The sequence below is a fragment of the Acanthopagrus latus genome, chromosome 17, assembly GCF_904848185.1.
Source record: "Acanthopagrus latus isolate v.2019 chromosome 17, fAcaLat1.1, whole genome shotgun sequence".
Classification (NCBI taxonomy): Eukaryota; Metazoa; Chordata; class Actinopteri; order Spariformes; family Sparidae; genus Acanthopagrus; species Acanthopagrus latus.
In genome coordinates this window covers 14,934,514-14,947,104 of record NC_051055.1, presented here as the reverse complement: position 1 = coordinate 14,947,104, position 12,591 = coordinate 14,934,514, and the positions used below count along the sequence as shown (strand labels likewise).

Sequence of the window (12,591 nt, the reverse complement as noted above, 5' to 3'; positions counted from 1 at the left end):
ATGTGTTAACATTCTCACATGTTGGAACGCTGACATAAAATGGTCATCCTAATATAGGACATGTTCAGAAAATGTAATAGGGTGTCAGCAATTTCTGTTTCCTGTTCGTGAAGTGTCATTTTTTCCTCATTTATTTTAGTTATTGCATCTTACACAGATTTTGAGCTACAAGAAAAGAAGAAATGGCCTGTTTCAAATACCCATGTGGATCATGTCTGCACTCATGTCTGTTTCATGTCTGTATTTCCACCTCTGGTAGTCATCAAGGACAGTGTAGCAGTATAGTCAACAGTTCCAGTGAGAAAGGACCACAGGACAAGAGGAAGACGTTTTATTGATGAGAAGGGGTGCCAGCTGGTAGAGTGTTGGTAGAAAAAAAATGTTCTAACTGTGGGATTTTCATGGGAGAACAGCAGGCTGACCTGTACCACCTCTGACTGAGGCTGACTCAGAAGGCTGATGTTTGCAGTGAGTACAGCTCATCCACTGTCAGTGCCAGCCACTCCCTTCTGGTCAGAGGTACAGATACCTCAAGATCATGACCAGCCAAGTAAAAAAACTCATTTATTCCAATGCATGATCTGTGGGAGTAGAGGGGGTGTGAAATAACTGGATACACAGGGGATGTTCAGCGTGCTAACTATTCATTTTTATGACAATAATTGCCGACATGCCCTTTGAATGTCTGCCTGGACTGCGATGACGCTGATGATGGCTGCAGCTGATGATATAGTCTGTTGTTGTTTTTGTCCACCTGAAGTGTTTTGAATGTGTCTGTGTGATCTCTGCTGTACCACACATCGCCTCTTGGTGACCATTAAAGGGTTTCTAAGTCTCAGTTCTGGGGCAGAACTGTGTATTGCAGTTTCATTTTACAGTCCTGTTTTGAAATTCAGTCTTCTCAACTGCTTGAGAAACTAGTGAATCGTTTCCCTCTACGCCCTTGGCGACATAAAGGAAACCATCGCTCCTACTGATTCGACATTGCAAAAGTCAATGCTGAGTCAGTGCTTCAGCATGGAGACGTACCCAGAGGAACGAGGCTCCGTTACTCATGTATGAGCATAGGTGTTTATCAGCAGCAGACAGGAAAACATTTAAATGTGAGGGTGCATTTAACCAAACCCTATGATTATACACTTAAGGTTAAAATATAACACATTCCCATCTAGCACAGGCAAGTTCTCCCCCCCCCATTACTGTGTGGCACACACACCGTCATTCCTCATTCCTTTTGCAACCTGTGTATCATCACTTGTATTCTTTGATTGCAAACAAGTGTGACAAGTTGGCACATTCTGCTGGGAAACACGCTCTGTGTGAAGATGAAAACAGCTCAGGTTGCATGTGTGTTCCCTGCTGTTTGTTCACTTGTGGTGTCTGCATTTCACTAGACCTATACCATAGTGATTCATTTCCATTAAAGTTCCAATAGTAAACAGGCCACAGGACATTTCAGTGGCATTTATTAGAGAAAACTAAATTGCCAAAATCGTTAAAATGCAGAGAGACCCTGAGCTAATTGCTCAGAAATGTCTTTGAAAGCCTCACATATGACACCCAGATGCTTGTTTCACTTCTGCACAATAGCATTTTGGGATGTGATCAGCTGGATGATCAAAAAAAAAACAAAAAAAAAAACGATAAGCACAAGTTCTTAAACTGGCACTGACTTTCAAAACTGACGAGCACAGCATAAAAAGTCCAGTATTTGCCACCCTGATCTTTAGTTAGAATATAAATAAAGGAGCAAAACTTCCATTGATGTAACCATCTGGCAGTCTTGTTTTTTTTTTTTTTTGTTCCGGTTCTCCTAATCCCATTCCACTGTACCTCAAAATACCCTCGGACAGACAGAGAGAGCCCTGTGTCAAAGAACTGTATTACTTATGCATTGGCAGGCTTGTTTGCTGTCTGACAGAGCTCAGGCTGATTATTCATATCCCTTCGCTCTGCTGAGGGGCCCAGGCGCTGTGGTTGGGAGTAGGGACGAACGTAAGGAAGTGGTTTAGGTTATTGAGGTTCAGCTTTTTTTTTCCCCGTGTGTGGTGTATTTCATGGAAAAAAACTGTCACCGAGCCATAGGGGCGAAAGGACGTTGGCACCGGTTTTGACTTGAAAAACAAAATTCCTGACCTCTCCACAGCCGTAAGACAAGGGTTTTGATTTCCAGTCAGCTCCGCAACAAGATCAACAAACCTTTGAGGTTTCAAGCGCACAGCAGATTCCCACTATTGGCGTCTTTATGACAGGAGCCTAGAAGTTTCGACACAAAGAGTAAGTGCACCAGCGTTTCACAAAAGGATTTAGAAATGCTGTGAGCTCACAGTGTTTTGCACTCAACAGCGACGAAAAGTACTGGGTGTATAACGGTGTCGCGAGGGAGATGGAGCATGTCATTAGTACCTCACTGTCTCACACCCAGACTCGCACTGACTAACAGCCTTTTTAGCTGTCCCTTTCAGGTTGGTGCCCACCCTCCCAGCTGTTTTAGCAAATAATAAACCCCCAAAGTCCGACTGCATATATCACCCTCTGCTGAAACTAAATTCCCTTTAAACCTCCACTAGTTGTTTTACACACCCAAATTGGTATTTGTGCGGCTCACACATAATTGCACGTTTGGTTGGTAAATCAAGAACTCTGGCAAGCCCTCAGCTCTGAAGGCTTCCCTCAAACTATAGCCTTGGGATAGCTATTAATATCCCCTACAGACACCAGCAAAACGCTCTGCCCTTCAGTTCTGCTGCAAAGCTACACAGCACGAAAACTCAAAAGGGCACACTTTATCGCAGAAATCACAGGTATTGCTCAACAGGATCAAAACCAAAGTAGTCATGTTGTCTAGACTTTAGCTAAAACAGTGGAGTAATTTAGTGTTATAAATGGAGCTGTTCACTGTAGTTATGAAGCCAGTGATGAATTCAACTGGGTCAGCTTATTTTTAAACTGTTTCCTGTACTTAGAATGAATTGTTTTTGGGCCTGGTGTAAAATATCTCTCCATGGGGCTACAGATGCTGAATATTTATGTATCCAGAAAAAAAAGGCAACGATAACACAGCCAGGAGTCCTCCTACACACTCCAGTAAGGGTGTTGCACTGAACTCATGCAGAGACTTAGAGCTTGTACACGGACACATCCACAGACATGTAGTGTCTCTCACTCTTTCACTCTCTCTCTCTTTCCTTACTTCCTCCCCCTCACATCTGGACTATTGGCAGGACACAGTTCCTGTGTGGTGTGTGTGTACATTAGCAGGGGACTCAGTTTTAAGGTTGGGCAGGTTCTAGCAGCCAACACCATCTCATTTAAACTGATCAGTTCAAGATTGTGTTTCACTGTGTGAACAACTGTTCTGGATGCTTAAAGCCATCACAGAGATGCTTGTTTAAGTTGCTCATATTATAACCTCAGATGTAGACAAGATGTAGAATTTCATCTCTTTTTTTCATCTTTTTTCAGTGAGTATTGCCAGCCAAAACTACTGTTTACATAAGTTCTAATAAACCAGCTGTTTTGTGAAAGAAGTGCTTTTAAACATCTGTTTAATTCCTGTTGATTAAGTTTGCTTGTCAAGATGCTTTTCAAGAATGCCAGATTGAGCCAGATTCAGCTTAAGTCTTATTTGGTTTGAATTCCGTACCTGTGGTGTAGCCTGAAGTGCACCTCCTCAGAAATGTCACTACAAAATGCAATGACGCGGACTGCAACAACTGTGATTGGTCCACTTGGTTGAAAAACATTTTCTGACTTCTCCTCCAGTGCTTTGCAGCTTTGCTGATACTGGGGATCGTGGCCTATAGTTTCCCAAGTAAACACCCCACCCTCTTCGGATGTTGCAGTCCCTCCTGGTTGGTCAGCTGCTGCTCTTCTCGGGTTATGTGTCTCTTGGCTGGAGAGAATGAACAGGCTTGATGTTGATGCAGTTGCAAAACCTCGCCTTGCTGAAACCAAGTTGTCCAAGCTTGGTGTGTATGGATGGGCAGCCTTCACTGCAGCCACTTTGCCTGTCCACTCTGCACAGCCGAGACACACAGCTGTCAGCCTGAAGGTTGGTGTGTTTAAAGGGGAAAGTCAGCTGACAATCCGCCCACCATCACCAGCAACCCAGACACACTAGCACACATGTACAAATGCTCTCCACAGTGTAAGCTAGCTGCATTGGTTACCATCAGCCTTTAAAGCCGCTACAAGGAAGTTTTGTTGGTCCTGGCAGCCCCTGTGGACGAAAGCTGTATGAGCACCACTGCGTCCTGTGGTAAAGATCCTGATCCGACTAGCGCTTTATTTGCATTAATAGCACGTGAAAGAATGAAGCAACATTCTGTTAATTCCATGTTAATACCACATTGTTAGTGTTGTTTGTGACCAACTGTATCCAGCTTGGACAAGTGAGAATGGACCCTACAATAGGCATTAACAGAAATAGGCAATCTTCCAGCTGATGCTTTCATCAGCTTTTGTAGTTCAACTCAAACCATCAGTAATAAATTAAGACACACTGTAATTAATCTTGATCACTTGTATTTGTACTGTTCCTGTGAAGAAACACAGTCTACTGGGGATCGAACAGTCAATTACCATATTTTGTAATTTTTCACTGAAAACTCCCGTCCATGTCATGCAGATGTACAAATGTGTGGGCAGTGGGGCAGCAACAGGCGTAAAGAGGAAACATGTGGGAGGAAATATGAGCATGAAGTCAAACTCAGATGAAAAACTTTTTCCCCACTCAAAGGTAGGGCCGTACTCATGGGACATGGGAAGGATTTAAAGTCTCCCCAGCCAAAACTCCCCCATGTCCACGCACCCATCTTGCTCCTATTACTGCATATTCACAGTTCTCACCAATACTTCCACGTGTGCTTATTCATAAAGGAAAAAGGTGTATCTGGAGTTGTAATTAAATGTTGTGCTTCGCCTGGTTTATCCAGCTAATCTGTGGGTCCTTGTAGATCTATGTTATTGCAAGGTCTCTGGATAGACTTCAGTTCCAATTTTTAAGACTTTGTGATCTTAAGTGTGATAAATCTGAGGTGAGACAGCAGCAGGAATGTGCCAGGCAGGTTTTAAAGATGAAATTGAGGGGAATTACAGCTCAGAATCGCTTCAGGGTGTGTGTGTGTATGAATTCTCTTTTGTTTAAAGATCGCAATCAGGTCTGCGGTTGTTTGCCAGTCCTGTTCTGCGGTGATTCCTTAATTTCTGCACCTTTTGGCGCTCACTGTAAATGTCAGATCTATCAGGAATGCTCGGCTCAGTGTAATGAGTATTCCCGAGTGACCAAAAACATCCTATCTTATCCCCAAAAGTTCCTTTTTTTAACTTTAAAGTTCATGCTACACTTTTGCCTCGAGGGACTAGAGAAAATGACTGAGCTGCGAAGGCCATGATGCATATTTACTGTCTGGGTACTTTGTAGTGGTGTACTCGCTTGCACACATTGTAACTCGTTGGATGATTTATTTGTGTGCTTCTCCAGCATATTGAATATAGCTATTGCACTTCGGATGTGTTTAACAATTTTGTAAACAGATGTGATTAATAGTCCATAAGACGACGCTGGCAAGTAGGAGCACTGGCGTTTGAAAACATTCCCTGAAAGTGCCCTTTTGGTTGCCCTTCCAGTGGACTAGACATGGTGAAGTGCACTCTGGGTGCCCTTTCACTGCCCTTTTTGCTCACTAGTGCCCCGCTGCATAGAGCTGGTGCCCTTTTTAAAGTTTTTCCGCCCCTGCCCATCACACATCCTGACTCTGCCACCGAGTTCAAAACATACTGCGGATGACACAGAACTTTTAAATCGCCTCCAATACTGATCCAGATGCCAATAATGTGATACAACACTTTCATTTTTAGTCCTGATTCATCTTGTTTGCGAGCTTCGATCCTGCAAGAGGTACAGAGCGTCCAGCCTCAGATGGACAGTGGCACAGTGGGAGTAGCCTGCTATTTCACAAAGACAACCCAAAATTATCGGCCGACGCTTCTGTGACTTTCTCATGCTGCAGGGCGAAGAGACCGGACAGCAAACGCGATGCGTGTCCAGATGCCGATTCACACAGTCAACATGGGCCTGGTCCGCTTGACCTCAAACAAACATGAGCTCAACCCGCACTGGAGAAAAACACATTACGCAGCAGGATCACTGGTGCACATGAGAAGTCACGGCTCCGCTCTTTCTCAGGTAGTCATCTGCAGCAACCCACAATTTATGCATTTAGTTGTTTGGTTACTTGGTGTTTTTTGGATGTGGAGTTTCCCCCCAAGACAAAGGCTCCATCGTGCAGCGTGTGGAGGAGGCATGTCTTGGCAAGACTCTTGAGTCCTTCGCGGCACACTTGCAGACAAGAGCTTGCTATTACCGCAGCGTGTCACACTTTGCCATCTGAATATAAACTCGTGCGCCCTAGTGAAACCCCCGTATCAGTTAAGATAACGTGGAAAATCTGGAATATGTGGAATATGACTTGAACGAGTCTTACAATAGTCTTATAGTAGTTGTAGTGGTCTAGTGTGAACACCCTGAGGTCCCGCCTTCAGTGAGGAGCGATGACGTCACGTATTTAAGGATTCAGGGATCAAACCTCGGCAGACGAGTCAGACGAGAGCGGTGTTTCCTCCGGAGCGGGCGCATCCTCATCGGACCGGCGCTGTGAGAAAGAAAGGTACGGTGCCTCTGTTACTGTGTTTTTATTTATTTATTTATTTATTTATTTATTTTCACAGACAGTGAGGAAGAGGTAGACCACTGAAGCATGCGGAGAAAGCTGCGGGCTCAGCGAACTCTGGGAAACATCTCTCTGTAACTTGAACCGCTTCGTTTCAGAGAGAAAGACAAAAAGTCTCCACCAGCAATTAACAGCGCAAATGCAGCGCGACTGTTAATTAAGCCTGTGTTGGTCTGTTTGTTTGTGGAGCTGTGTTTTGTTTTGTTTTTTTTGCAACACTTATGGGTGTATTTAGACTTTCTCTTATCCTCACTTTGATGAGCAAAAGTTTTTTTTTTCCCCCCAAATTCCGGTGCCCTCACCGCAGCCTTTATATGAATTGGATACTTAGTGCATGTTTGCTGAGACTCACATCATTATATAGATAAATGAAAATGTTCATCATGGTTTTCCAGAAACCAAAGACTCACTTTATTTATTATCTTATCATTATAAATGACAAAAACAGCAGATCCTCATATTAAACCTGCTGGAACCAGTTACTATTTGAAAAAAAAAAAGTGCTTAAAAAATTACTGAAACCATTTATCAGTTATCCTTTAATCAACTGGATTAGGTTAGATTAGATTAGATGGGACCTTTTTTTATCCCACAAAGGGGAAATTCACTTGTTACAACAGCTGCAAGATGCAACAACTACAGGAAAAAGAATCAGACAAATATGCATAAAGTCAGAGTGGAAAATAAATGGAAAAAGACAAAAGAAATAGTCGCTGCAGCTTAAACTCACAATACAGTGTTTCACATTTGTTTGTTTTTTTAAGCCTGGTGATTCGGCTGCTGACTGTCATAGAAAGTTGGGGAACTTTCCCCCAAATGTCATGGAGATTTGTCTTAATTTCTGCTGTGGTTCACCCAAAAGTCAGCGAAGCAGCGGTTGGGACTGTTGCGCCACAATTCAAACCAAATGCCTATGTGAGCAGCATCTTTCACAGGCCCTCCTGAGAGTGGGCTGAATATCCTAACTCGTGAATTGTTAGGGACCCCTTTTGTGCTCTATTTTAATATATTAAAAGGTTAACATCCATCACTGTTTTTATTACAGGTGTTAAGACAATGATGGCGCTACTGACTGCCACCCCTTTCTATCACTTCAACACAACAGAGGGCGCTGAAAAAAATCTCTCTCTGTATGGCAACGAGGACGACTATGATTACACAGACGATCCCGACTACACGGACGAGCATGCTGAGTTGAGACAGTCTCTCAACATCATGTCTCTCATCGTTTACTCCCTGGCCTTCGTTCTTGGCGTACTCGGGAACGGCGTGGTGATCTGGGTGACCGGCTTCAAGATGAAGAAAACAGTTAACACAGTTTGGTTCCTCAACCTTGCTGTGGCTGACTTCCTCTTCACGGCATTCCTGCCTCTGAGCGTGACATACACAGCTTTGGATTTCCACTGGCCCTTCGGCAAGTTCATGTGCAAGCTGAACAGCACGATAAGCTTTCTGAACATGTTCGCCAGCGTCTACATTCTGGTGGTGATCAGCGTGGACAGATGTGTGTCTGTGGTGTGGCCCGTCTGGGCCCAGAACCACCGAAGTGTACGCAAGGCATCTTGTGTGAGTCTGGGTGTTTGGGTACTGGCTCTGAACCTCAGCGCGCCGTACTTCGTCTTCAGGGACACGGCTCCATCGTACGAAAATGAAGACATCATCAACTGTTTCAACAACTTTGCTCTTTCTGATGATAACGACACGCTGTCTGTGAAACAGCTGTGGCAGATTCGTCACCAGGCCATGAGCATCACTCGCTTCCTCCTGGGATTTGTTGTCCCCTTCACTGTCATCGTCTCATGCTATGCTGTGATAATCCATCATCTCAGGAGGAACCGCACCCTGGCCAGCCAGTCAAGTCGCCCCTTTAAGATCATCGCTGCCGTTATCACCACCTTCTTCCTGTGCTGGGCACCTTATCATATCATGGCTCTAATCGAGTTGGTAAACCACATGACTAACCATGAAAGTGAAATATTGGACCATGTCATCACTATCGGAGTCCCCATAGCAACCAGCCTGGCCTTTCTCAACAGCTGCCTGAACCCTCTGCTGTACGTATTCATGGGTCAAGATTTCAAAGATAAAGTCCGCAAATCCATCCTGAATGTGCTGGAGAACGCCTTCCAGGAGGAGGTGTCTCGCTCTTATACCTACACAAACTCAATGATCACCACTCGGAGCAAAGAAAAGTCCTTTTCTGACGCTGAGGTATAAGCTTGTCCATGATAATCAATACTGTAACTGTAAATGTAACTGTATATATCCCTCTTTATTGTTTTTTTTTATTGTTTATTCACGTAGCCTTGAGGAGATCTGGAAAGGGGACTCCCTCATTACTCTGTATTTTTCCTGGATAGGCCTGGTTTTGCACCCGGAAATTAATAATTTGCCTTGTGAGACTGTTTAAGTGGTTTTGTGAAAAGTTCTCTGCTGGAAAAGAGTTTTGTTTTATGGCTTTAGTTAGAAAGACATTTTTTGTTTTCAGCTATCTAAAATAATTTCCCACTTTCAGTTGCAGGATTAGGCAACACAATTACTTGGTTAGGTTTAGGCAGGAAAACTAATTTGTCAGAATTAAGCAATAAAAGTACTTGTCCCACACTAGTCTTGGGAAGGATCACGGTCTGAATTAATAAATCGTGATTCACTTTTGGTTTCACAAGGGACAGGAGCAGCGATGGTCACCAACAATAAAAATCATCTCTGATTGATGTTAAGATTGTAGAGGCACCCATTGCATCAGGCACAAAACCGGGAGTCCCATGTGAAAACATAACCTCAGATTGTTTTCTGGTACAGTATGTGTTTCATGATTGGTTTACTGATGGGGTGTGGATAAGAGTTGTGCCTCCTAACTTCACCCAAGGTACTTCCGGCATGGTAGAGCAGACAGATGGTAACTTTATACAGGTCACTGTAATTCTATTAGTGATGCATTTTGGGGGATAAGCCATTGTGAAATTAGTGTTTTTATTTTTGTTTTGTTTTTTGTATTGTATTTGTATTATGTATTTATGTACACTGTTAATTTTAAAAGTTTCCTCTAAAACAGTCAGGAAATGGATTACCTCAGAATTACCGAGGAAAGTATACAGTTACATTTACGTTTTACAAGATAAGAAGTTTGAATAATTTATCAATTACAAGTCTGCTTTACTAGGCAGTTTTGAGGTAATCTGTTGCTTTTTGAAAATAAGATCACTTTGTCAGATTGTACAGTTGAGGCCATATCTAATCCAAAGATTGCTTTACAATTTAAACAGAAAGAAAACAGAAACCCAGATGGCCAGAAGGTGACTTTATTCATCTTTAGAGATGTGTAATATACTGTCTTAACAACAAAAAGCTTTCAATAGAGGTGTTACATTAGTTTCTAGATATATCCTTGCATCTACAGTTTTTTTTGTTTTTGTTTTTTTTGACAAACTTTATGTTTTTTTTCCATCACATACACTCATACAGATCTTCATTATAATGTGTCGGCAAAAAAAAACAAGCAACTGAGTTCCCAGTTGTTTATTGGCTATATTTGTAGACTGACACTAATCATTAGAAAGACTGCAACACCCTAATAACATAGAAATAAGGCTAGTTTGACAAACAACACCATGCCTTTCTTGCCTTATAATGTATAATAATAGCATACATCATGCTAGGAGAGTTTTACCTGAATTAATAATCAGTCACTGATTCCATTATATGTCTTTTATATGATAAACTGACCACCTGACAGTGGCCACAAAGGCAATCTTTGGATACAAAGGGAGAGTGAAGCAATCAGCTGCACTACTAGACTAGTGGTCTATTTAGTCATTTCATAAAGTTGATCAATGTCTGGTGTATTATTTTTCTTATGCCATCTGCCATCTGGCAACACTGTAGAAGCTGATTCAACTGACTGCTACGTGTCTACTGCATGCTACATGTTATTTACATTAGTTGTGACGGGTTAATGTAAGCCTAATACATATGATAGTGACTATGAGATTATAATGCTTTAAGTAGCAGTTGCAGTGTATTCTTGTTTTGTCTGGTCTTTGCTCATTGTTAGCTGTTTTGGAGGGGATGTGTCTGTGGTTATACCCTAAGTAAATGCATATTGTGCCATAATCAGATAATTGTTATGTATCATTTTTTTCCCTGTGTTTCTGTTTATATCAAGACAAAAATCAAGAATTATTTTCATGATCTGGCAGTTTTATTCTCAGTTTGCTCTGAGTTTATTGTATTATTTACAGTCTATTAGAACAGATTGTGTAACAATAATTGTTCTTCCCAGTTTCCCAGAGTCCAGGGAGAATTCTTCAAGTGTGTTGTTTTCTCCAGCCAACAGTTACACACCCAAAGATATACAGTTTTCTATTTAAAAATGAATACATAAAAAGATCAATAAAATATTCACAAGTTAGCAGCTAGATCCACTGAAAAAATTTAAGGGATCAACCAGTTCTCAAAGTGTTTGCTGTTGATCAGTTAATCCAGTGGAAGGAATTGATGGCATACTATGTACTGGCATATGTGGTATATGTGATATAGCATTAACCTTGCTATAAAAGCTTTATTAGCCTTATGTGTAAACAATGTAAATGATGATTTGATTTGTTATTGTTGTTGCTTTTGTTGCTGTTGCTGTTGCCATTGTTATTGTTGTTGTTGTTGTTGTTGTTATTGTTGTTATCGTTGTTGTTGCTGTTGTTGTTGTAAAGCCCTTAATGGCCAGCTGTACTTAGAGTCCATAAATGTTATATAATAATAATGATGACGGTTATTGTGGCTCATGTTGTTGTCATTATTTACATCACTACAGTATTATTTTGAACTTTGGACTAGATTATTTGGACATTTGTTTATACTCATTATGTACATCTCCTAACAACCACATAACTCATCCATATATAACACAGTGACAAAGTGTATAGCAATTCTGGTCTTTTCCGTATCTATCTATCTATCTATCTATCTATCTATCTATCTATCTATCTATCTATCTATCTATCTATCTATCTATCTATCTATCACCTACACACCCCTTTTGGTGTAACACCCAATAACACTGAATCATCACTAAATTGTAGACGATCAAAAGATGTTTTTTTTTTTTTTTTTATAGTTATACTGTTCTTATTTAATAAACTTGGCCAGTAGAGAGAGCTGTTTCACACACCAGATGCCTCTTGTATCAACATTATCTAAATGTATGTTGGTAATTTCTTTTATGACCACATTGAGGAAGGCCACAAGATGAAACACATTGGTCTGACAATAATACATATACCATTATACCACCAGTGTTGCTGGACTGCCGACCTCCATTGATTTTTCTCTTCTCCGTGCTTATGGGAAGTAGGTGAAGTTGTGCTGAAAAATCTCTCCTCTGCTTCATAGATCAAGGACAGCAAACTTCAGAGGAAAAGCCACTGGAGCACACTGATTGATTTACAGCCTTTAATAGTGCAAACAGTGCTATAAATCTGTCTGCACTGATAATGGCTACAATTCAGTCAGCGTGTTTCAGACCTTTTAGGGCATTCCAGTCAAGTCAGGAAGTCATTTGTTATTATATATACATATTATGTGTGAGCTTTTTGCACCAAAGACAGTTACTATCAGCAGCTTTTACATCATGTCTATTATCACAATAAACTCAACCGGGTAACAGCTATGATGAATTTCTTTTTGAGTTTACAAATAAAATAGTTCTGATGTTATAAAGTAAATTTTACAGTGTAGTTTTAAGAGCAATTCACATTTTTACACTTTATACATGAAGATAATAAAACGATAAGATCCCTCAGTGTCCTCTCACAACATCAGTTTAACGGAGTGTTGGACATGATCCTTAAGTTAACACACG

At 41.4% G+C, this 12,591-nt stretch overlaps 1 protein-coding gene across 1 annotated transcript; it reads left to right on the top strand.

The window, feature by feature from the left end:
- The first annotated feature begins 6,622 nt into the window (after positions 1 to 6,622).
- Positions 6,623 to 11,510, top strand: LOC119005828 (chemokine-like receptor 1). Its single transcript, XM_037073838.1, has 2 exons — positions 6,623 to 6,671; positions 7,780 to 11,510. The coding sequence occupies exon 2, from the start codon at positions 7,791 to 7,793 to the stop codon at positions 8,949 to 8,951; it is 1,161 nt and encodes a 386-aa protein (XP_036929733.1). The 5' UTR covers positions 6,623 to 6,671; positions 7,780 to 7,790; the 3' UTR covers positions 8,952 to 11,510.
- The last annotated feature ends 1,081 nt before the right edge of the window (positions 11,511 to 12,591 follow it).